At 40.1% G+C, this 27,571-nt stretch overlaps 1 protein-coding gene across 2 annotated transcripts; it reads left to right on the forward strand.

Annotated features, from left to right (window-relative positions):
* The first annotated feature begins 1,434 nt into the window (after positions 1-1,434).
* LOC124631717 (fatty-acid amide hydrolase 2-B) lies at positions 1,435-27,571 on the forward strand. Of its 2 annotated transcripts, none has more exons than XM_047166273.1 (9): positions 1,435-1,583; positions 13,632-13,814; positions 20,475-20,694; positions 22,429-22,646; positions 24,208-24,337; positions 24,743-24,882; positions 25,142-25,282; positions 25,482-25,751; positions 26,318-27,571. In XM_047166273.1, exons 2-9 carry the CDS (start codon positions 13,638-13,640, stop codon positions 26,618-26,620), a joined length of 1,599 nt encoding a protein of 532 aa, XP_047022229.1. In that variant the 5' UTR covers positions 1,435-1,583; positions 13,632-13,637; the 3' UTR covers positions 26,621-27,571. The 2 variants fall into 2 exon arrangements, with proteins under 2 accessions (XP_047022229.1, XP_047022228.1); XM_047166272.1 differs by lacking the exon at positions 1,435-1,583 and adding an exon at positions 10,430-10,878.

Genomic DNA, 27,571 nt, shown 5'->3' on the forward strand with positions numbered 1-27,571 from the left:
GTTGGCTGTTGCTTAGGTGTCTTATACCTATCTATATGTATTTATGAATACAATTGTAATTAAGTATTAGTAAATATATTATCCACCGATTGGCAACCTGAGATGGTACAAATATCACGCTGGTTCTCCAACTTCTAGATATTGTATGTTTCCTCAATTACAATCTTAGCACAATTACTATAATAGCTGTTATTATGTGCAATCATAATTTTTATTATTATACTTAGTAGGTATTATTTATAAGCATTTAATTATTTTTAATGTTTCATAAGCGGTAGTGACCTCTGATCAAGTAAGTAGTGATTTACAGATGATCTGATCCTGAAATTTCTACATATACCTACATTATTTATGTATTACAAATAAGTAAATATATTTATAAATAATAATAAAATACTTTAATTATTACATCATGTAATTGTAAACTTAATAGTTAATACCTAATAGTGTAATAAGTCAATATAATAGTTAAGAAATGCGATCCAACAAACTATGTTGTATATAGTTTTGTTGCACATTTTGTACTTTTTATAATATAAAATGTAGCTTTTTAATAAGTAATAAAAAAAAAATATACTCTTTCAAACTTTAAGTTAGACCACTATCCAAATATGTGCGTATTTAATTCAACCGTTAAAGCACGAATTGGATCGTGCAACCCACCCAGCTCACAATCATCAAGATCAATTAAAAAATGAATCACAATAAATATTAAAAGAAATTCTTCAAGTGTCAAATGACAAAAGGGCAGAGGGCCTACCAAAAAATAAGACAAGTGACCTCACCATTAAAATTGACAAGCACGGAACTCGGAACTTCGCGAAAGGTGAACCCTAGCCGTGAAAGGCAATAATTATATTCACAGTTCATTACTATTCTGTAGGTTTCCCATTATTTTTTTAAGGTCTACATAAGTAGTTGGAAATATTCACAACGCCTAGATATTTTCAAGTTTTAATACTGAGAGTTTCACATTTCCACACGATGACAATATTTTGGTCAGGTCAATATCAACATTGCTGTACATAACTGACAAATAATCATTTTGGGAAACTATACTCAATCTAACTTACGCCAAATCTCTACAACAATACTCAGTACTTAATCTACATTAGTTCTTAGTCCTCTCGGTTTTTAGAAATATGGTCTACTCTAAACTTTACAGTTGCTACTGAACGACAAACCATTTTCACATAAACCTTCTTTTACAATACCCCATCAAGTTAACAAAAATTAACATTAAACATGCATTAAACATTTCTCGAAATCTCAGCCCCAACTGTCATCCGCATCATTGACAGTTCAGACATTTACGATGCACAAGGCCGGTCACATTTATCACATTAACCGTTAATACATCGGAAGCAGCAATTTTTTATCCGATGCAGGTAAATGTTAGGGACAATAGCGACAGGTCTACTTGCCAACTTTCTGCGCTCGCGCCGGCAGCGATTGCTGAGAGTCGGTTGCGCGCGCCTCTGAGGTGCGCACGCGAATACGATTCGATAAGCCGAAACTTCTGTGTGCATTCTATTCTTTTGTTTATTACAACTTGTATTAAAAACGTGATCTTTTTTTAATATGTAAGTATTGGTGTGAATTTATGTAATATTTGTGTTAAATATTAGGCTTAAGCGATTTGTGTTTAAAGCGTTAGATTTAAATTCACGCAGTTTCACTTACCAACGATAGTTTAACTTAGAAACGTTTAAGTTAACTTTACAGTCATTTTCGATTGACCCGGGAGTTCAAATGAAACTATTCAACATTATAATAATTTATACCTTATGAATCTGAATTAATAAATTTTCTCTACGTACAAAAGTAAACGTTGCGTTTGAGTTTCACTTTTCGCACGCACAATAAATAATTAATTTATAGAAGTTACTGGTAATATGAAGTAATCACAAATGAATTAGTAGGAACTAATATTTTGTACGGTAACATTCCGTCTAAATCACGTCGACCGATTAACGACGATGTTAATAGCTAATTACTATGACGCGTTCTTAATTGTCGGTACAATAATATTTATAAGGATCTTAGACGCCTTTTTAGAATGAGATCGTATATCATTAGTGTTCCAAAGCCTTTATAGGTATAGGTATTCTAGTTAGTTGTTTCTCATCCCGAGGGAAATACTTCCCATACCTACCAGAATAAAACATAATTAATAAAATACACAATAATATGTGACTTGCAATTGGCTTTAAATTCCACAGTTAGATACTTATCTACTGAAAAGCAATAATCTTAACAATGACATTTTTAATATCCTATGCTTATTTGAGTGCATATAGGCACATAAATAAACATCTTATACCACTGCACTTTCAGATGATTTTTCAAAACAAATTACCAACTTCGAAAATACCATAATGTGTGCAAAGCCGGATAGTTAAAAACCGCGTTTTTCTACAAGGACATCAATTTATTATTTCTAAATATATAATGTATGCGGTACAAAAATCGTTAGCTAAAAATATTTTAAAATAACTCTATCAGGTAATAAAATACATCATATGTTTTTAACATCGATGAAAAAGGGAGATTATTGTTATGCAGGTAAGTAGGTGCCAAACAAGTACACAGATACCTACCAAGATCGTAAAAAAAAAACTGCCGAGTACGATAGCCATAAATATTGTACATAGGATCAAAATTAATTAAAATTTTACTTCTTTTAAAACTTCTTTGCGGACAAAATATAAGACCGGCCAAAATATAAACATTCTAATGGGATCGGATGCAGTGTGCAACCTCATACAGTAGTACTACTAGCTAACGCTGGCCAATATTTCGCAAATTCGTATTGAATGCGCCCGCGCCGGCGTTCTTGCAATAACTTTAGTTTATTTTGTTTTTGTTGGTAAATGATTTTTGTTCATTTAGTAACACTATTCTATTCTCGAATATAACGTGATACTGGTGATACTTCACTTTGGGTGTTCAAAAATCTTGCATAATTTGAACTCACATAGCGAAACACATGTTTTATATTATCTTTTTTTCATGTCTTCAGCTAGTAGGTATAGTGATATCTTTTGTAAAACAGCAAGTACTTAACTGATTCTTAGAATAATTTTCGCGGGAAACTTTCACCAACTAGGTAGGTACTTATTGAACAGAAAACTGTTGCTATCGCTGCATCACGTTTTCATAATCAATAATTTCTAAGTAACATTTATTGAACAATGCCAGAAATATACAGAGCCTAACCCTCCCTTTTTTGTTTTGAAATCATCAAATGACTTACACTGTGGGTGCAGCGTGAGGTTCCTAATGTCAGACTTTTGCTAAATAAATCCCACCCTGTACCTTCTGGAGTTATCTGTGTCTGTTAATCTTGCTAACAATTATGCATCTCCCGACTGACCTAAAGCCCTAGTGTAGATGTGTAAATAGTCCAATGACACGTCCTTGAGCCATCAGTGCACAGTGACTGGGGAAGTGTTACGCATAGCAAGCCACAGTTTAGAAAGTCAAGCCGGTGCACCGATTCATTGTTCGGTTCCTTCCGTTGATTACTTCACGCGTTCGCCGATCCGTTAATACTGAATTGCTGCAAACTGGGGCAAGTCTGTGAGACTAATGACTGATATTAAATAGAAAACAAACACAGATTACGACATAGATGAATGAAATTGATGCTAAGATAGGAAGAGGTTTGAAAATGCCTCTGTTAGGAAGAGGTATGTGATGGATGAGAAGGAATGAAGTCTTCTTCATTCCCGATAAAAAGGTCTAAATGTGATGAAAACTTTTACTATTTATACTCTATAAGACCAAAAGTTTTCTTCTTACTAGCTGTTTTACCCGTGTCCCAAAGAGAACCACTTCAGCACCACAGGACATCATTCAGCAACACAGATAAAATATATATCCTTTCTCGGGCTCTAGCTAGACTCTCGGTGTACCAATGCTCATTTAGGTAAATCGAAACAGTAATTATGGTGTTAAAGCCGAATGTATGTAGGGATTGATTATAAATATAAGTATTTTAGGAAGTCATTGCGAAACATCTAACAGTAAATAAATAAATAAAGAAAATATTTAAATTTAACTGTTAATATAGCTCCTATGGCCTCCGAATGACGGCGGAGTATGTGGTACTTATGGCCTTATGGCGAAATATATACAACAATGCGAGAATACTTAGAGTACCTACTTGCACACTGCAAACTTTTAGTCTGCCGATAGTTTGTTTGAGCTCATAAACCAGTATGAAAATGAATGACAGTACACACATTACAGAGACCAAGTATTTAGCCGGGACCAGACCGACTAAGAAAAGTTTAATCTGTTTAATCTGCAGTGTGCGGGTACTCTACCTTGCATGTTACTTTGTAGATATTATGGCTGCTATATTAGACGTTTACCAACATATAACAAAAAACAGTCATCTAAGATTTAACTATTATGCAAATATTCAGTAGGATTATACCGAAGAATGGTAAGTACGGTGCCAACTGACACCTAGTTGAGAAGCCGTGTTTTTTGCAAATATTTAATGATAATTTCAAAATTCCTGTTTGGAACTCAGTCTGCTTAGTCAACTACCAAAGTCATTAACTTTTGAATTTTTCAATGCCAACGTATATCATCAATGATGCCTTATATTTGTAAAAAATACTAGAATATTTCGAGCTCGATACAGGTTTGTCGACGCACAGACGCACTTAACACAGTCCTGATTTATCGCATAAAAAAAAATATTTATGATCATTTCATTGGTTTATTATAGGTATCTAAAATCGAATTTCGCATTTTTTTCTAAAGTTTTGAATACTGTTTAATTATTTTTTTTTGTCTAAGCTAAATTGAATTAATACGCACACATATTAATAAATTACAGGTATGCTACTAAATACAACTTGTCTTTTGACTTCCTCTGAATAAATTAATTATTCCCTAAATAAATAAATATTCTTTTAAATTACCTGTAGATGTTATTTCAAAATCTTAATTTCCTAGCCTAGTTGAAGGCCAACTAGCAAACTGTAGGCCCAATCCAGTTTTTATGAATACTGGATTTATCTGAATTTCAAAATAGTTTTTTATAAGTCAAAATATAGTTCTATTTTGTCTTTAATTTACCCAAAACGAAGTACCTATTTGTTAAGCAGTAAAGTTAAATACTTAGTTACCTACTACCTACAATTGCGAAAATCTTTATGGTTCATAGTTTTTATCGAAATAAGTAGGTAGGTATGTAATTAAGCATACGTTTATTACTGAATTTAATGCCTTAACGTCTACTTTTATTTATTTTTATGTTTAGGACTTGTATATTTCTTGTACATGATAATAATCACTTTAACATAGTTTTTAGTCTTAGAATTACCACCTTCATAACACTTTACCTCATATTATAATAACCAAAAAGATTTATTGTTGGCAACCAGATAAGCGTCCTTAAACTGGACAACAATGTTTCCTCTCTCAAGAACCGAAAACTTTTTTTCAAATTCACGATTCCTTGGTACGCGTAGGTACTGACTATAAAGAGAACGTCTCATACTTCAAAACTCACAGCAAATTTCAAAATAGGAACTAGAATCTTCTTGCTTGACACATCCGAACCTCATTAAATTTCGAACGAAATGACGCAAAAACGTCATAAACAAACAATGCCACTGTTGATCTACCGTCCGGTATGTAATTGAGAAAACACTGGCCGTTTCGCAAGGAGCCTAGCCTTACTTTAGCTTGACCAACTTGCTTATATAGCAATCCGATTGCTTCACAGACCCTATACCGTGCTGCGTAATTTTACTTGCGATTTATCTTCTACCAAATGTGTGGCTATGTCGTTAAGAACTCTATGCTCCAAGGAGTTTTTAATAGCTCAGTTTATTCACCTTTACTTATGTGGCTTTGCTTATATTCTTTCCTAAGTTTACTGTCATTTTTTGCAATTAAATATTAGCTATGGTAATTAACTTTTTGGTCATCGACCTCTACGCAGATTAAACATGGCTGAATAACAATAGGACAAACCAACAAACAAAATACAGCCTTTATAATATTAGATAGCAATACTGAACTAAACGGCCTTGCACTAATGCCTATGCTGCAACCTCTTGAAGCATACCTACGCACTTCTATGGATTTTCCGAAAGGTTTTCTTTCTCAAGTAATATAATGCCTTCACCTCCAATTATATTCACACCTCAATGAGATAATACATAAGTGACAAAAGACAATAAGACACTGACATCATTAATATGTTTTTGTTTTGTTTTTCAATCGTTTCAAATTTAAAAGAATTATTAATCCAACTGTTTTTGTATTGTTGTATGACTTGTTTTTTTTTTTTAACGGTTGCTTGTTTTGATTTCAATAATAATGATTGGTCTTCTTTTTAGATTTCATCCATCATAATTGCATTTATTTCTGTCACAATTTCATTGTCCCTTCAAATCTGTTTTTTTTTTTTTGTGTGGATATTAGTAATGTCCTTGTCTCTAAAATATAACAGACTTATTCCAAGAAGATACTCTTCTATTAAGTATAATATATTAGACATGTAAGTGCCTTCGACTTTGAACACAGTATTGAAGCATTGGTAAATATTGCGTTAGTCTTCAATGCCACTGCGTTTAACTGTAAATGCCAATAAATAAGTATTCTGTACTTAGATACGTAACTACATTTTAGTTTCGTATGTATCCTTCGCACAAAACAAGGCCTTTTACATTACGAAAACTTTTGCCACAAGTTACCTACTTAACCTACCAGGGGTTTAGAGGATACAGCTTACCTACCAAAGGCTGTATGCAATTAATTAACATACAAAGCTTGTATGCAATTAATTAACTTAAATAAATATTCACATAAAAATAGCTGCATTATTTGTTTTCTGTAGTTTTTTCACCTGACTGGCATTTAGATTTCTCAATTCGAGTAGGTATGCATCTATGTAGAAATCTCTAATTACTTAATTAATTGCTCTAAATACTTCATTCAGATTTTTGATACAATATGTCCTAGTATTTGAAACCTTCCTTGACGAATGAATTTTTCAAATGAATAATTTTAAGAATACAGCAGACATGAGTCTTTGGCCCTTTTGTGGACTATGACACGGAACCCTTCGCACGCTTCTGCGATTCGCACTTGGCTGATAAATATTCCATACTTTTTTGTAATTGCTAATAGAGTGAAAGCAACGTTGTCAGTATCTCAACTAACTTCAGATACCGTGATTACTTTCAATCATCTATGTATATGTAAGTACATCATTAGAGATTCCGACTCTTCTTTTTATTCTCTAGTTTATAATGTTGTTTTGTATGTCTACACACAACGTCCTTTTCCAATGTCTTTCACGGGACGACGCCAATTTTTTACGTGTTAGAAACGTGATAAATGTTGATAATAATGTTTAGGCCCAAGTGCACCGATATCATGTCAGTCATTTTTCTAATGATTCCACTATGAATTTTCACGGCAAATTTTCAAAGTAAACAGTTGTGTCAAGAAAACTGACGTTTAGGTTCGAGTAGATATGTTGCTAGTGAGGTCGCGTGCAGGTAACTAGCAGTTAAAATGATAAATTAACGCATACACTATAAAAATGCATACAGCAAGCCGGAAAATCTGAGGCACACAGATGCACAATCATGCTTGACACGTGCAACTAAAATGTAAGACGAAACAATTACATACTTTGTACCTACTACTTATTATGTACGTACAGTAAACGAAGAGCAAAATAACGAGCGAAGATATCATAACGAAAAAGATCCTAAGAAAGTAGCGTCGCCAAAATGCTGGTGTTTGTGGAACGAGGAACGTTACTGGCCGCATACGCCTTCTTTTGGAATCCGCCCATTTTGTCAATAACCAAAAATGTTGGGCAGATGTGTTAAAGAACCCGAACGCCTCGTTAGTTTACTCGTAACTGATCGTTTTAGTCACGCCCTTGTGCCCACCGTACATTTTTGGCATGGTATCTCCGCGCATCTTTTCTTCTTCCGTGGTAGTGTAATATTGGAAAATGATGAATAACATGAAATAACAGCTGATAGAGATAAATCAATATGAATCAGAACGTAATATGAATATCGCTTGTTGAATACGTAATGTTTATATTATGATAAGCACCACACAACACACGTGTTGATTTCACGTTCTTTGTTCGAATTATTATATTTTTTTATATTGTGCAAAGATTCTGATGTCATAAAAATATCGCTTATACATTACATAATACATCCCCCCTCCTTATTAATAAACATGGAATAAAGTTATGCCAAGTTTAAATCTACGAAAATGGTTGTACATAATATGTAGGTACTTTAAATTGTAGTTGATAGCTTCATATGTATTGTTTTTTTTTGTTGTCACAAAATATGACGGGCATTATAAATCAATACCTAAATTTTAAAAGTTCATTAATCTATGTAATTTTGGCGAATTATTTTAAGACTCCTACAATGAGCGTGTATACAACCACGACTGTTAAGGCTAGCACACACAGCCTTGATACATCAGTCATGTATCACACTAATCGCACTACTTAAGTACTTACATATAACCTTAGCACGCACCGCCTCATTTTCCATTTGGCATGCAGTGCGCTCCGGCCTTTACGAAAGTAATTATTGCGGTACACAAAACCGCAATGCTACGGTATTTTTTTTTATAATTTTTTCGTCTACATCATGAATGAATTCAATCTCATCATAATCTATGAAGAACGGTACCTATAATTTTATCTATACTAATACATATAATAAAGAGGAATCTTTTTTTGTTTGTTTGTTTGCTCTCGGAAACTACGGGACCGATTTGGAAAACTCTTTCACTGTTTGAAAGCTACAATGTCCAAGAATAACATAATAACATAGGCTATATTTTATCCCGGTAGGTACGGAAAAAAGAATTTCCCCCTACATCAGAGACATTTACAATAGAAAATAATAAGTAACTATATAATTACTAAAAGAGAATAGAAAAATTACTAAAATAGAAGAGTTCAATCACCCCATACCTACATAGCAATAGAAAATACGTAAATCTTAATCCGTCTTATCTGTCTATACCGGACTTGGAAACCATTATCTTCTGTCATACATCGACTAACAATTAGAACGACAGGTAAGTATGTACCTATAGTGAACAGTACATTAGCCTAAGTTCCAATCATACTTGATAAGTATACATTGGGATACCGACAATGCCGTAAACTACCTACTAATTAAGGAAACCCGAACCTTGAGGTTGCTCATCCGGTGACGGCCGTCGCTTCATAACTTATATTAGCATGCATGCACGCATACCTGTTAGGTACCACTACTGTCTATGTGCTCAACTATGTACATATGTGTATCATAGTGTAGATACTGCACACTATATGACAGGTTGCAAAAAAAAGGCCTCATTAATCGTTTTCCTCCTGCCCTTATCCCAGTTTTCGAGGTCGGCGCTTGTTTTCTCCTTCCATACTCTTCTATTTTCCGTTATCTTACAAGTAACATTATTTCATAACATATCGACTTTCACACAATCCAACCATCATTTCTTAGGCCGTCCTCTACCACTGTATCCGTCCATGCTCGTACTCATCACCTTCCCCACAACATCGGGGTCGGTTCATGGATCTTCCCCCGTGTTGGACGAGTTCCCCCGTGTTTCGGAAGGAACTTTAGCGTTCGGAAGGCCATGATAGTGTGGAAAAAGGTCGGACAGATGAATATACATATCCTCTGCTTTTCATATCAGCCTGTGAGGTTTGAAATACTTAGGCTTATCAGCAAGGAGACATCACATTAGGTACCTACTTCTGGACTCTTCCGTGTTTCTGAAGAATATGTCGGCTTAGGAATATTTTAATGCGAACGTTTGCGAATTGCGAAAGGAGAAAATTCGTACTTTCCTATCGCATAGTTTAAAAACCTGAAAGAGTTCAATTTATTCTAATAGCAGGTAGGTACTTAACATTATAAAACAATATCGTAAGAACAACACGCATTTTGATGCAACAGGCTGTTAACCGTATTCAATCTTTAACAATCGTTTTATGAAATGTTACGAAACAGACCAACACTGATCGAGAAAAGATTATTCCACCTAACTGTTTACTAAGTTGCGTTATCAAATGCACTCGTTTTATCATCACGTATTTATATTGCACAAAGACTTTATTAATAACGTTAAAATAATTACGTCTAATGAGATGATATCTGAGTGCAAGAAATGTAAATATTCCATTGGGAAAGAAAATATTTGTGGAAACTTTGACTTCCTTTACCTACCCAAACATTATACGTGATTTAGTGTTCTGCTTAACTTTTGCTTGATTCTAATCAAATCCATTTCTGTTTTCTCGTCGCTCTATTATTGAACTTGTATAAAAACAAAAATAATATTTTCTATTTACCATCATTACTTAAACATAACTAAATATTAATTAACAGCAAAATGCTCAGGTACTTTCCTCTAAGAGAAAGTAGTTACGTATTTTCTCGATAGCCGATATCAAACACCAGTTGAACTTTGCGCAGCCAAGCGCGCGGTAGCTCGGGTCTACCAAACGTTCCAACGCGTGTAGTATCTTTTATTTGATAATACCCTATCATCTAACGTTAGCGTAACTCAGTATGTTATCGTATGCACGTAGAGTAACATTATAAAATGATAGGGTCAATTATTGCTCTATACATATCGTGTTTCAATGCGACTGTGAATTTTTTCACCCGTCTAGTGTTGATTTTGCTCACCGCGTGCGTGTATCATGCATTCGTTTTCGCGGAAGTTTTTTTGAATAGTTATAATTTAGTATATCCTCCATATTTGGCTAAACCACTGGCTAGTGTAACGAGTGTAGTTTCCGATGTAGTGAGTTATTTCATAAGGATTTCTGTTATACAGGTAGGTAACTAATTTTCTTAAGCTACGTGATCTAGTTTAGAGAAACGTGTTTGACGCATGCGAACGCATTTTATACACGCAAATGTAGTTTATGTTATACGTTTTATTATTAACCAAGCAACACTAAATATAAACAAGTGAATGACGTTATGAAACAGCTGATATAAATAAGTGAATGACGTTATGAAACAGCTGATATTCATCAGTTGATATAAATGTAGGTATATCACAGATATTGTAACTATAGGCAGCTGTTTAAGTTATTTATTTATTGCTTGGTTCTACGGAAGTGAGAGCATGTTGATAGAGTTATGATGCAATTACAAAAAAAGCTAGTAAAATGTGATTGCAATCAGAATATTACTGATAAGTTCAGTGTTGGAAATCTTTTCATTAATTTTAGTATTTTACTTTCAAATACTTACATGATATAATCTGCTACTGGTGTGAAGGTCTGCCAGAATATTTACATTTTATTTCGCAATTGCTGCTTTCAGAAATTGTGATCAATTTACCGGTTTGTTAGTAAACATGATCTGAAGCCGGTAGTGTCTTGCTGATCGAATCCTACTGTTAAAATTCATAGCCAACGTATTCCGTAAATATGTGCTTGAAGATACGTATCAACAAATTGGCTGCTTATAAAATATGTAAAGAAATATGCAAAAATTACCAATCCCTCTTTGTCAAAACATTGAATCAACGAATACCAATATCAATGCCAATTTGTAACCTTCTTTCTAACAAGTAGGTATTAAGATAAAATATTTGTAAATATTTGTGATGACAAATATTTGTTAAGTTAGACAGCAACAACAGAATTATGCAAAACTCGTAAAAAATTACATGTAAGAGGTAATCTACCGCAATTCTGCAGTGAAGCAATAAGAAGCTTGTCACAGTTACAAAAAAGTGAAAACGGATGTTTTTTGTCACAATTTGTTGCTTTGACAACATGAAGAAATCCTCACATTTTATTTTACTCATTGCTTACTTGTTCATAGTTCGTTAAGTATAAGCTCTTCTTAACATCTCATTTTGTCATTAACATTGACGAATTGCATCGATTAAGTATCTACCAATATCACTCTATATCTCAACTTCTGGGTAACGACTTCTTTTTACACTAATAATTACATTTATCTTAGATTTTTTACAAATCTATTAGTACCTACTGATGTTCACGTTAACTCCTATAACAACATAACACTAGATTCTTTGAATGTTAATTCTCCATATTCCCTGAGTAGCTGTTTCTAATCACTTCAAAAACATATACAATCTGAGGTTCAGAATAAATGATTCTCTCTTTCCGAGAAAAGTGAAATGTCATGTGCCGACCTTCACCTTGTATGCATCAACACACGTCTGCGTGTGAACTCCCGCGCAGCTTGAACTTTCACCACGCGCGACAGACATATCGTAGGAACAATATGTAGCTTAGATATATCGTGTAAATACGCAATTTAGGTAAATTGGAGAAAATATTTAATTTACTGCGGGGGTTTATGTTATTGTTAAGTAACAATGAATATTTTTGAAATTGCTCAACTGAAAAAGTACCAGATTAAATGATTTTACACATCCATAGGAACAATAGGTATGTAGCTTAGATAAATCATGTATAAGTATGCAATGAAAGTAATTTGGAGATTTTTTTTATTTACTGCAGGGATTTTATTATTATTCAGTAGTTACTGTGAATATTTTTTTAATTGCTGAACTGAAAAAGTAACGAAATTAAATGATTTTTTCAGTACGCAAATCACGCATCTACTTACCTACAATGAATTCATGTGAGCATCTTTCATACTTCCGAGTTAGGTCAAATCGATAATAATCAGGGGTCAATAAACAGCTGATCGTAGGTCTTTAAAGCTACGATAAATTACTGATAAAAACATTGTTAATAATTATTTTAGAAAACATTATGTTCTAATACTTTTCCTGACGTCATTGTTCAAAATTTTCAAAGATTTAAAGGCGGTGGGTATAATTAAAATTTAATGTTCGCCACTTTTTTGTGTTGAGAAAGAATTGAGTGGATAAAAATTAGGTCATTGTCAAGCAAACGTAATTACGAGATAATTACACTGTATGTTCTGATTAGAACAACAGCTGGCAATATTTTGATAAAAAATATGATAATGTTGAGAAACTTAGGTATTTTTAAGTGTAAGTAATTTATGACTTGTCTCTTGTAGAGCCTTGAAAAATGAACAAATTACCTAACTAAATAAATAATTTAGATATACGTACAGTAGTTAGGTTTAAGTTGCATAAATGACTATTGTAACACACTAAAACAACACCGATAGGATGAGATATAAATGCTACTTAAATACAATTGACTGACTTATCTTCGATTACTTAATCAGGCATTAACTCTCTTAACAATTTCTTAAACTTAGATGGCCTTACTACAAAAACTTTAACGCCTGTTTTACACCTGTCTAAAAAAATAGTGGCTCCAAAATGAACCATATGTCAACGTCATAATTTGACATTTTTTTAGACAAGTCTTAAACTGACGTTAAAAAGTTTTTGTGGTAAGACGGAGAATGTTCTTACGATGATTATACGCCTCATACATACAGAATATTAACTCAGGTAAAAGATCGAAAAAACATTTGACATTTGAACTTCCCGCTAGCAGTTGAAGCAATCACCTTGACGAAATTATTCACACATTGTAACCACCATTCAACCCTCTGGAATTTTTAAAATATATATTTTTCAATAATTATTTTCAGACAATCATGATGAACGCGTTCATGCGAAGATTCCTCCGGTTCATGGTGTCACTGCTGGCCATCATAGTGGTGCCTTTGACCTACCTGCTGAACATACGGAGGAACAAGAAATGTCCGCCACCCATGAACCCTATACTCTTCAAGTCCGCGACATCGTTAGCTGCGATGATTAGGACTAGACAGGTAAGAATGTGAACCTTAAAATAACTTTTGCAAAAAAATAAAATTGACTTCAATAACATGCCTTCTTCTAAGTCTGACAAAAACCTACCGTGATTAAAACCGCATCAAAATCGTTTTACCCAAAAAACGTGAGATAGTCGGGATAAACATACTCGCACATAGGAACCTACACAACACACATACCAGGTCAAACTAAGAAACTCCATTTTTGAAGTCTGCTAAAAATCCCATATTTTTGAGGCCTCGAAGATATCGGAACTGTCTATGAATAAACTTGCAGATATTATGCAATATACAGTTTTATTTTTAAAACCGGCTTAACTCATTTAACGAGTTAGCTGGCTTTTATTTTTAGCCCTTAATGACAACTTTGAGTAGTACATGCTATAAATACATATTACATGGCATTCGCCAAAACCTTCCTACTACAATAAAATATAAGGAAACTAACCGTCTTACCACAAAAACTTTTTAACGTCAGTTTAAGACTTGTCTAAAAAAATGTCAAATTATGACGTTGACATATGGTTCATTTTGGAGCCACATTTTTTTTAGACAAGCGTAAAACAGTGGTTACAGTTTTTGTAGTAAGGCCATAAATGTCACAATTAATACCTCATTTCTTCCAACGATTAAGTTAAAGCGTGTCAAGAAGAAAGGTTTTGGCCTTGTAGCGAAAAGGTTGTTTTACGGTAGCCGTGACCATCCGACATCCATAGTTGTAAGGCCATCGGCCATGGACTTGCAAGCAGGTTGCATTGGCGTGGGGGTCCCCCCACAGCGTTGACTTCCACGTAGTGACCCCTGGGCAACGCCGTGCCTGACCACCGTAACGGAGTGGCAGGCCGGCGGCAAACGAACGCTGTGCGTCGAAACATCTTCAACAGTCTTGCGTTTCGATATTGTGGGTGGCAATGCCACGTCCTGTGAGGGCCGCCTCCGGGCGCTGTCTCCGCAAAGGCCCTTCTCAGGGCCAACCCAAAGGCCCTTCTCAGGGCCAACCCAAAGGCCCTTCTCAGGGCCAATCTCGAGATGCTTCGGCATCAGAGACCAGCCGCGCACCATCCGCGGTCAGTCTCATGAGAGGTAGTGACCTCGTGTCGACCGACTTGTCCGACACGGAGTCACAAATAAGTGGAACGAGCGGCGTTGCAACCCGCCGTACGAGGAAGAGGGCCTTCCTCAAGCGGGGATCCGGAGGCTCTTCCGAGGACGCAGCCGAGAAGCCCGCGAAGAGGGCGGTATTGGAAGACGACGACCGGCCAAGCAGAGCCAGGGCCAGCCACGACGCCTCCAGTGTCCTTTACGCGGACCACTCCGTGGAGGAAATGGAGCGCATGGCTCTGGAGGATCAGATGGAGATCCTAGAGGTCGCCTCCAAGTCCTCCAACTTGAAGGGGACCTTCCAGAAGGCCCTAAAATGCCGGGCAGCGAGCTTGCTCGGCATTGTAAAGGAGTTGGCGAAGCGCACCACCTCCGATGAGACGCGGCAACTTCAGGCGAAGGTGGATCGCCTGCAGAAAGAGGTGTCCGCGTTGCACGCGCGCGTTGCCGAGCCCACGACTCGGCCCGAGGGGACGTCGGAAGGTACAGCAACGATACCTGCCTCCTCTGACCTTGAGGATCTTATCCGTAAGGTTGTAATGGAGGAGAGAGCATTCACCAGGGCCTGTTTTGCCGGCATAGAGGATCGGCTCCTGCCGGAGAAGCGGTTACGCCCTCCACTCGCGGCGGATAAAGCACCTGGACGGATGCCCATCGCACCGGGGCCCTCAACGGCTCCAGACCAGTCGGAGCCCCAGGTCCTAAAGACCACCAAGGGCAAGGGAAAGGGCAAGAAAACCTCACTAGCCCCGACTACCCAGACGGTCCCTCCCGAACCGGTGAGAGAAGACCCATTACTGCCCTCCACCACCCCTTCCAACCAGCCTTGGATTAAGGTGGTAGCGAGGAAGCGGAAGGGTAAGCAGTTAGCTCCCGAGCCCCCTGCAGCCAAGCCTGCCGCTTTAGGGGACAGGAGGAGGAAGCTCGCTCCTCCTCCAAGAACCGAAGCCGTGGTGGTCACGTTGACCCCAGAGGCAGCGGAACGCGGGGAGACATACGAGTCCGTGCTGCGGCGGGCTCGTACAAACGTCGACCCTGCAGAACTTGGGGCTGGCAGAATTACGTGCCGGAAGACCCAAACGGGGGCTCGTATCTTCGAGTTCTCGGGGGCTCAACGCGGCACCAAGGCGGACCTCTTTGCGACGAAGCTCAGAGAGGCTGTCGCGGACACGGCCAAGGTGGTGAGGGCCGTTAAGTGTGTAGCTCTAGAAGTGACCGACCTCGACGACTCGGTCACGCAAGAGGAGGTGGTGGCAGCGGTTGCGGCGGCGGGGGGCTGCGCCGTCGCATCTGTCAAGGGCCGAGCCATTAGACCTGGCCGCAGGGGTATGGGCACTATGAGGTTAGAGTGCCCGGTCGTAGCTGCCAAGGCGGTTCTGGCTAAGGGCCGCCTCCCGGTCGGGTTTAGCTCGGGTGGGGTCCGAGTGCTTGAGGATGCGCCGATGCGCTGTTTCAAGTGCCTCGGCATCGGACACACCCGGCCTCTCTGCCCGTCCACTGCCGAGCGTGGGGAACTATGCTTCCGCTGCGGAAAAGAGGGACATAGGTTGGCCAGCTGCGAGGCTGCCACCATGCATTGCGCAGTATGCGCTGCCAATGGTCGTCCATCCGACCACGTAATGGCGGGCAAGGAATGCCGACCGCCACCGAAGAAGGGCAAACTGCAGGCGCCGGTGCGGCCTGCTGCTGCCGCCACCTCTGAAACTCCAGTTCCAGTGCCGGCAACCGAGGGAAGCGCGATGAACACCGACTGATGGCTGGGCATCGACGACGTGTTCTTCAAGCGAACATCAACCACTGCAGAGCAGCCCAGAGCCTGCTGGTTCAAACCTTTGCGGAGTGGTTGGTGGACGTGGCGGTTGTTGCCGAGCCGTACTCTGTCCCTCGCAGCTGGCTGGGAGACGACAACGGCTTAGTTGCTTTGGTAGCACGGTCTTCCACGGATTCCCCCTCCCTCTCACTCTTAGAGAGGGGACCGGGATACGTGGCTGCCGCGTGGGGTGACATAGCCCTAATAGGGGTGTATTTCTCCCCAAACCGCCCTCTCACGGACTTCGAGAACTTTCTCGAAGTGCTCGCCAGGGTGGCAAGCGGAGTGGTGCAGCAACGGGTGTTGGTCTTAGGCGACTTTAACGCCAAGTCGGCAATATGGGGTAACCCAACCACCAATGCCCGAGGACGAGAGGTGGAAACCTGGTCCGTGTCATCCGGTCTGTCCCTCCTGAATAGGGGAACAGTTCACACCTGCGTGCGGCGGCAGGGGGGCTCCATCGTGGACCTCGCCTTTGCATCCCCTTCTTTGGCGGCCTGTGTAGTGGACTGGCGGGTGGAGCTGGTGGAGACGCTATCCGACCACCGATACGTGCGGTTCGATATTTCCACCCCGGGCTCCCAGGGGACCCAGGAGGGTCGGTCGCACTTCCCACGGTGGGCGCTCTCCCGCCTAGACCGGGAGGCCGCCTCGGAGGCGGCTTTCGTCCAGGACTGGCTGTCTCCTCCTGTAATAGCCCGGGATGTGGACGCCACAGCGGTCCAGTTAAGGGTCTCCCTGACCGAGGTGTGCAACTCTAGCATGCCTCGGTCTCATCGTCCGCCTCCTAGACGCGCCGTTTATTGGTGGTCGGAGGAGTTGGGGGATCTTCGGGCCGCTTGTGTGGCGGCCAGGCGGGCCTACACAAGAAGTCGGCGGCGGCGCCTTCGCGACCTCGACAACGAGGACCGCCTCTATGCAACCTACATAGAGGCCAAGTCGACGCTGACGGCGCAAATGGGCACAGCCCAGGATCGCGCAAGGGCGGAGATGCTTGAGGGCTTGGACATTGATCCCTTTGGGAGGCCCTACAAAGCGGCACGCAATAAACTGCGCCCGTACGGTCCCCCAGTTGCCGAGACCCTCGAGCCGTCGTTGCTGGATGGGGTGGTCCAGTCCCTGTTTCCGCGCAGGGACAACTTCACTCCACCAGTGATGAGCGCCTCGCAGGGTACGGCTCCATCGGCCGAGGAGGTCCCGCCGGTTACGGAGGACGAGGTAGAGAAGGCAGCTTTCTGCCTGAGGGGGAAAAAGACCGCCCCAGGTCCGGACGGCGTCCCCGCAAAGGTGGTGGCCATCGCCACCTCCCAGATGGGAGAAAGGTTTCGGGACCTATTCAGTGCGTGCCTGACGTGTGAGAGGTTCCCAAAGCCATGGAAGGAGGGCCAATTGTGCCTTCTTCGGAAGGAAGGGCGGCCGGTGGACTCCCCATCGGCATACCGACCCATCGTTTTACTGGATGAGGTCGGTAAAATGTTCGAGAGGATCCTCGCTGCCCGTATCACCAGACATCTGGGCACAATCGGCCCGGATCTAGCGGACGCTCAGTTCGGTTTTCGAGCTGAGCGTTCGACAGTTGATGCCCTGTCCCGACTCAAGGGCCAGGTGAGGGAGGCAATGGATGCGGGAGATGGACTGCTGGCTGTGTCATTCGACATAGCCAATGCCTTCAATTCAATTCCCCACTCCACCATACTGGAGGCCCTTCGCTTTCATGGGGTGCCTCCATATTTGCGGGGACTATTGGCGGACTACCTGAAGGACCGTACAGTCCTCCTTGTGGACAAGTCGGGCCAGCTCCGACGTTACGCCGTCGAGTCCGGTGTCCCACAGGGTTCAGTTCTAGGGCCACTTCTGTGGAACATCGGATTCGACTGGCTTTTGCGGGGCAACCTCCCACGTGGCACGTCTGTCATCTGCTATGCAGACGACACCCTCCTGACGGCCAGGGGGAGAAACTTTGGAGAGGCAGCCAGCTTGGCCTCGGCGGGCGGTTCTCAAGTGGTGGACAGAATCTCCCGCCTAGGGCTGACGGTGGCGCTGCACAAGACCGAGGCCGTGTTCTTCCATGGCCCTCGGCAGCACCAACCGCCCGACGCCCATATCCATGTGGAGGGTGTCCGCATCGGGGTGCAGCCCCAGATGAAATATCTGGGCATAGTGCTCGACAGTAAGTGGTGCTTCAGAGCACACTTCAGCGGCCTGTCGACGCGCTTGATGAGGACCGCGGGCGCCCTCTCATGGCTCCTCCCAAACATCGGGAGACCCGGCGACCAATGCCGACGACTATACGCCGGCATACTCAAAAGTATGGCACTGTACGGGGCCCCAATCTGGGCAGACTCACTGTGCAGTAGGGTGAACGCCGCTGCCATCCGCAGGCCACAAAGGGCCATTGCACAGCGGGTGTCGAGGGCGTACCGCACGGTGAGCTTCGCGGCGGCGTGCGTTCTGGCGGGAACTCCTCCCTGGGAGCTCGAGGCTTGGGTGCTCGCCAGAGTGTACGACTGGACGGCGGAGCAGAAGGCGCTAAACCGGCGCCCAGACCCGACAGAAAAGGAAGAGGTGCGTGAGGAGGCAAGGGAGGCAATAACTCTACACTGGGCCGAAGATCTTGCCTCGGCAACGTATGGTCGCTGGACGCTGGATGCCATCGGGCCTGTCCTGAACGGATGGCTCGATCGGCGGCATGGGTGCCTTTCGATGCGTCTGGTGCAGGTGCTGTCCGGACATGGCTGCTTCGGATCGTACCTGCATCGGATTGGGAGGGAGGCGACCCCACAGTGTCACCACTGCGAAGCCACGGAGGATACGGCAGAGCACACACTCCAGGTGTGCCCATCGTGGGCTGAACCCCGCCGCGCCCTGATGGCAGTGGTCGGGAACGATCTCTCGCTTCCCAGCGTGATTGCTGCCATGCTGGGAGGTGAAGAGACATGGGAAGCGGTAGCCTCCTTCTGTGAAGACATCGTGTCCCAGAAGGAAGCTGCGGAGCGCATGCGGGAGAACGATCCTCTCGCGGTGCCGCTCCGTAGACGAAGAAGGGGCAGAAGACGGCGAATACAACCTCCGTCCCCATCCGCCCTGGGGGGTGATCAGCGGGCGACAGGCGCGGGGGCGCCACCGCCTGCATCACAAGGATCAACCCCTGCGCTCCGGCCATTATAAGGATCCATCCCCACTAGGGGGAGGAATGAGGGGCCTGCCGTAAGGCGGGCAATCGCCGGTGGGGGACTGGATGCCATAGATTCCCAGACCCCCTCCACTCAGGCGAGGTCGGAGTGCCGCTGGGCCTTTTTAGTGGGTATACCGGGAACGTTTTTACCGGGGAGTCCCACATACCCCTCTCCCGTCCCCCGACGGGAAGGGGATGCGTAATAGCATTTTTAGCCCAGCGACAACAAAAAAAAAAAAAAAAAAAAAAAAAAAGGTTGCATTGGCGTCCGCATTCCAGTATCATGTTATGAGATGCTTGAATGATGAGTAGGTAGTATATTAACCAGTATCTTTATATACTTACTCGACTACTCTTTCAAGTCTGATATTGGAATACTTAATGGCCTTTGTAATTGATTCCTAATTACCAGTATCTTGCCAACTTAACTCTACACGTGGCAGTTTGACTAAATACTGTAGAGCTCGTCTAAGCTGAAATGACACGCCCCATATCGTAGAAATACTCATAAACACTGATCCTATGACTTCAAGTAAAACAAACCTAAAACAAAAATCAAATTATCTTCCAGATCACATCAGAACAAGTTGTAGAAGCATACATAGAGAGATGCAAGGAAGCAAACCCGTATTTGAATGCTATCGTGGAGCCGAGGTACGATGCCGCAATGCGAGAAGCTAGAGGCATCGACAAGATGATAGCATCCACTGATAGGACGCCTGAAGATCTGGAGAAAGAATACCCGCTGTTGGGCGTACCTATGACTGTTAAGGAAAGCATTGCTGTTGAAGGTAAGAGGCGTAGCGAGTATTAGCTGATCCTTCTTCCGAGCCTTTTCCCAGCTAAGTCGGGGTCGGTTTCCAATCTACCCAAATGCAGCTGAGTACCAGAGCTTTACAAGCGACTGCCCTATCTGACCCCCTCAACCTGGGCATATAACCGGGCAATAAGTAGGTATTATCTGATCCCCGCGGTGTACTTTTGGATAAAAAGTAGCGTATTTCTGATGAAGACCTATAAGCTATCGTCAAGTTTCGTCAATTAGTAGCTCTAACGTGAAAGAGTTTCTAACATCCGAACTTTTGAATATTAATAATGAAATATATAATGATATACCTACCATATGAATTGAATTGTCTTTGGCTCTGTAGTTTTACTCTTCGATAATTTAGTAACTTGAAATAATGAATATATAAATAAGTAATGAAGAAGATACATAAAATGGTGTGCATGACGTGCCTCTTGGCGTATAAACTAATGCATGATCCGGTTAAGTATTTAGATTGCAGTTGCAAAGAAAACCTGGGGCCCGATTCTCCTAATTTTACTTAAGCAACATTCGATTGACGTTCGACTCGATTCGACTGAGATCCGATCCCGACTCGATTACGATTGAAGCGTATGTGGCATTCCGCTATTTTTTCTTTGAAATAAACGTTTTTATCCTTTTCTGTCATTCAATAATGAATCATTTTGTCTGCAAGTGATTTACGATTGCAAAATGATTGCACAGCAAACTACCGTATAGACCAAAATTACCAAAATAGCAGACCAATCGCACACCAATCAAATGTCAATCGAATACGATTGGTCTTTTATTAGTAGCAGAATGCCCGATAAGGTTAAAACTGCTATTGCGATCATATTGCGATTCGATTTCTATTCGATTTTGACATTATTAACTTAGGAGAATCGGGCCCCTGCATTCCCGTTACATCGTAAGCAATCTAGCTAACCATCGCGTATGCATACTGCGGGCAATTTTATTTTATTTCTCCGAGAGAATTACCGTTGCATTAGAACTAGAAATGGGCACGCATAATATGTTATGGTAGTAGGTACCTACTCTAGGTACCTATCTTCTTACTTAAACTCCGAAGAAAACATATTTGACACCCTAACACTACATATATAGGTATGTAAATTTTCTTGTCAAGCCTTCAGAACCTTAAAAGTAGGAAATAAAAAACAGTTATTTAATATTCATGTAACTTTTAATAAGGAAGAATATCTGAAATGAACTCGATACATTCTTTGAAATGCTCTGTCACATTCAATGCAAATTAATTAATCACTGCATAATTGCTTGAATTTTAATTACGTAGGTATAAACAGTTGAATATATTATCACTGTCACTTATTTTATAATCAGAGATTATAAAAGATATAATAGGTATGTAATATATTAGGGCAATATAATTAACCTGTTGACAACTCAAGAGTTCAATGACCAAAACATGAGTATGATATGACCAATGACGTTTACAATGACCATATAAAGTTATTTAATATTGGCTGGGGAATCAAGCATAGGAGGGTATAAACAAAGTACTGATCGAGGACTAAAATATGAATTCGCGCCGAAATATCAGCAAAACTTTTTAAGGAATATGACTTTTTATCTACCTAAGTCTATCCAACTTTTGCGCGAAGCTCCCCAGTTCGTCTCCACACATCCCAATCCTTCAAACGAGCCCACCAGTCTCAATCACATTAACGTAATTAAAACCCATCATTTATTCCAGGCATGAGCAACGATTGTGGCACCGTGTACCCATACAGGAATCCAGCTAAGAGCGACGCAGCCGTCATAAGGCTGGCCAGGGCCGCTGGAGCCATTCCAATAGCCGTGACCAACACCCCACAGCTTTGTATGAATTGGGAAACTTATAATAACGTTATTGGAATCACTATGAACCCTTATGACCAGAAGAGGACGACTGGTGGATCTTCGGGAGGAGAAGTAAGTGTTTAAAATCCCCTTTGGCACAAAAAAGGCGTGGATATGTCATGAATAGACATCGGATTATATGCATTTGCATGTTTGCATATGCAAATGCATATTATGCTATTATTTTAGCGTTATTGCATATTTTGGTACTTTTTCATTGATAGTGCTTATTTCAGTCAGTTTGACAGTTCAGAAGCCATTGCAATTAATTCAAGCCAGCAGGCATTTGAGGATTCTTCAATTAAACAAAATATTGCTCTTATTGCAACACACTTCAGCAATATACCCGATGCCAATGAGAGACTAGAAACTAAAAACCTTCCTCTGTGCCTTGGAAATATTAGACAAAATGATTGAACAGAGTAACGCCCTTCCGAATTCACTTTCAGAAAATGTTCGTGGCTAATTAAATGCTGTTTTGTATAAAAACCCGAGTCTCGAAGCAATAAAAAAAGTTAACGCATTTATCAATGGCAGCGGACAAACTCTATACCTGAAGAGGTCTCGGCAGAAATGGCGCCAAATTTCAAGTTCTGTCATTTTCAGCCTATAAATTAATTTTAAGTGACAAACGTCTCAAAGCGGCAGAAAACCTTGAAAAATATGTAATTGTATATTGTCACAAGAATTACAACTAATAGTACCTCTATGTATATTTAAATATATGTTGTGAAAATAAAAGTTAATTCTATTAGTGGTTTTTTAAAAGTGCATATTTTGTGCATATTTCTCTCTTTTTTAGTGCATATTTGCATGCATATTTTGGCATTTTGATAGTGCATATAATCCGATGTCTAGTCATGAAGATACATAGATGTTGAAAACCCACATTCATTTGAATGAGTTCATAGGGGTAGTAAATAAGGGACTATAGAGAGTAGATGAGGGAGTACATTACATGAGGAATTATATAACCTTAGTACATAGAAGAATACTTACATGAGTGAGAACGTAGGGTTACTAATGTTTAGTAGTGCTTTAGTTCCCTATTATTCAATTGAAACTGTGGATACAGACAGTATACGCTACCTACCATCGAATTTACCTTTTTGTGCAAAGCAAGTTTTACGTAACTTAACCGCACAATTTCATTTCGGTAACGTTTCATAAGTGCCACTAAGTGACGCTCTAAGTAGATCTATTGTAACACCAAAAAATGTCATAAAAGTATGTCACATTACCTCAAGTTACATAAACATTATTCTTCACTTTCATAATGGTGATAATGCTTTGAGGGAGCTGTGAGTCTACTTGTACTAGTATAATTTACTAGCTTCCGCATCCGTTTCGACTGCGTCCCGCGTGTAAATGATGCTATAGCCATTGTTAATAAACGGGCTATGAAAGATTTTTCAAATCGAACTGGAGATCAGCGCGATGAAGCAAAACAAACAAAAAAGTCGTGATTATGAAGCAACAATAATATGAAGCTGATTATCAGGTTCAGTTTAATCCATATAACTACTTATATATTAGTAGACTTGGAATCCCCTTTCGAATAATGTAACGTAGGTACTACGTACTACTAAACAATCTTACTGTAGGTACCTAATCATTTTTTCTACTTTTACAGTCAGCATTGATCTCCGCAGCCGGTTCTGTGATCGGAGTAGGATCAGACATTGCTGGATCTCTTAGACTGCCTCCCATGTTCACTGGAATATTTGGACACAAACCAACACCCAGACTCCTCTCAGTTGAAGGTAAAGGATTTCTAAAAAATAAACCTGTAAGACGTAGCTGCCTAGTGGTTAGAACACCGGTCTCTCTTATTTATGACAGGTTAATCAAATGTACTTAGTAAGTTTATCCTGGACACCAGTGACTCGAGTAGGTAAGGGTGAAGTAAAACATTTTGATAAAACCTGGATTTTGAAAATGCCTGATATCGGCAATCCGCCTTGAAGAAGCGAGGTGATAAACGCTCATACCTTCTCTACATGAGAAGAGGCCGGAACCCTGCAGTGAACTAATAAAAACGACTGATGATAGGTATTACGAGTTTCACGACATCTTCATTTTACTGTTCGTTTCGAAAACTTGACGCAATGTTCAAGATAGATGATTTAGCAGCCGTAATTACAATACTTTCTATAACGTTCTTTCAGGTCACGTTCCTGACTGCTTAGATCCTGATTTCGAAGAATACTTTACTCTCGGACCAATTGCGAGATATGCTGAGGACCTCACGTTACTCTTGAAAGTTCTGAAGCAACCAGGAGGCCCCGATGTACCATTGGACAAGCCGGTAAGTTTACAATAGATTAATAGATAGGTACCTATGATAGATTGCTTTAGACCGTAAATAATAAAAGGATAAGGGTAGGAGAATGATGATGATAAAGATTGGTTAATTTTTAAAAAAATAAGAATTTGCTAAATATTTCAAAGACAGTGTGTATGGTAAGCGATTACTCTAACAAAGAAATGAATTTTTACATTGAACATTCACAAAATCCAATCGTTTTTGTTTTTAGAAACTTATTGTTTCTGTGTTAACGTTTCAGGTCGACATTTCAAAACTGAAGTTCTATTACATGGATGGCGACGGTAGCAATGTTACAGACTCTATCGGTCCCGAAGTCAGACAAGCAATGCAGAAAGCCAAAGATCACATCAAAAATACGTATAACATCGAAGTTAAGCCGGTAAATACTAATAAATTATCAATTAATAATACAGTAACTGAAAGGCCAAAATGCGTTCAAGGAAACCTTTTGAAGTCACCAAGAATTAAGATAGTATATATTTGATGTTTCATTTGAATTTTAACCATGAAAGTCACTCCATAACACTTCAGTGGTATACAAAACATATTCTAATATTCTTCTATTTGTTTCATTTCAGCTAAAAATCAAAAACATCGAACACATGTGGGAAACGAGCATCAGGATTTTGTTGAATATAAAACATGTTCGTAACATTTACACGGACCCAGAAAAACGCGACCAATGGGTGTCTGTATGGCCTGAAGTTCTAAAAACTATGATTGGCATGTCAAACCATAACTTCATCTGTGTATGTTACGGGCCTCTGACAAAATTCTTCGATGCACTGCCAAAGAGTTATTACAAGAAGCTGCTCTCCATTTTCGATGAAATCAAGGCTGAGTTTGATGTAAGTCTGACGTAGGTATATTATGCGCAAAAAAACAGGAAATATTTACTTTGACTTAAAAATCTTACCTGTCATATGACCATGAATCCGATTAAAAAAGACGTAGGTCCCATAATCAATGTAGTCGAACTCTACAAGGTGTTGATTTGCATTTGTGCCATAGTTCAGGAGGAGGACATACAATACATAAATAGTCGATTGGAATTACAGTAGATGGGAAATAACTAATATGCACTGCTTTTTTTGTCATTGTAATGTCGTGGTATTTTCGAAGTAATCCAATTTTATGAATGAAATTTATGAGTGATCGTTACGAATGCTTTGTGTTTGCGTTTGTGTGAGGGTGCAGCACGGTTTTAACGCCAGTAACATACGCGACAAGTTTAAATAAGGCTAGATGACATTTACGGAATTCCGAAAAAAAATTAAAGAAAAAAAATTACGTACCAATTTTTTTATTGATTTGGGTCGAGAATCATTAGCATAATTACGTCCTTGAATATGGCACGGATGCAAATCAACAGCTTGTATATAAATTATAATAGTCTTTGTCTTTTTTGTTACAGAAAGTACTAACAGACGACGTAGTACTACTACACCCCACGTTCCCGACTCCAGCACATCTACACTACAGAATCTACTACAAATTCCTGAATTGTGGCTACCTCACAATGTTCAACGCTCTTGGGCTGCCAGTCACACAGTGCCCAATAGGACTTACAAGGAAAGGACTGCCAGTTGGTATCCAAATAGCTGCCAACAAATGCAACGATCACCTAACGATAGCTGTCGCCAAGGAATTTGAAAAAGCATTCGGTGGATGGATACCCCCAAACAAAGAACTTGCCAACAATATCAAGACTGCATAAAGATAATGTTTGTAACATAATAATTTGGATAAAACTTTCCCTTGAAGGCACCAAATATAAGCTCGAAGTAATGCTTTTTGGAGCCAATCTTTTGGGTGTTACTGGATAGCACACATATTTACAGGGTAAAACTGTAGGGTTAGGGGGAGAATTGGGAACAAATATGAATTCCACGAATTTCTGTAAATGTCTGTAGTAAGCTGTTCTAATTATAATCTGAATGTTCCAACTAACTGTAGCCCTTTTGATTGATTGGAGGGTCAGGACACTAAGGGACAAGAAGATAGAAACACGGATAAACTAGTGGATAGAAACACGGAATAACTAGTGGCTTGAAACTTGTACCTATCAGTTATTGATAGGAAAAGGCAGTTGTTTCTTACTTGTATAGACTTTTCGATGCATATTCGCTGCTCCTTCTTGGAAAATAAAACCTACGTAAGTTTCTCGCTGAAGATTCTGGATTTATAATTCCATTCTGTTCTGGATTTAGGTTGGTACTATAATGGTAGCCGGTTAGTCTCACTGACTCGCAAAGTGTACATATATTTTTAACTTTACAAGTTGAGTTTTGTACAGTTGTCGTCTTAGATCAGAATGATTCTGCGCCTTAACAAAAGTATTACTGTTGACCTAATTAATTTAAGAGTATTTATCCTAATATAGCTTTATGTTAAAAGGTATAACTTTATGTTTTTATAGGTAGTTCTACGCGTCTTTGGTGTACAATAATAAGTCAAATTATGTAAAAGATCTGATGATAAAATAAAATTGGGCCTTCTATTTTCAGACTTTAGTCTAAATGCCTATTTTTGTTCAAAATTAGTTTTTGAAAAGAATACTTAGATACCAAATGTGATATAAAAACATAATCTGCCTAAATAATCGACATATCTATGTGTTATATTATATTTTATACCCTAATTTTAATAAATAATTTTGTTTACATAA

The sequence above is a fragment of the Helicoverpa zea genome, chromosome 7 (assembly GCF_022581195.2).
Source record: "Helicoverpa zea isolate HzStark_Cry1AcR chromosome 7, ilHelZeax1.1, whole genome shotgun sequence".
Taxonomy (NCBI): domain Eukaryota; kingdom Metazoa; phylum Arthropoda; class Insecta; order Lepidoptera; family Noctuidae; genus Helicoverpa; species Helicoverpa zea.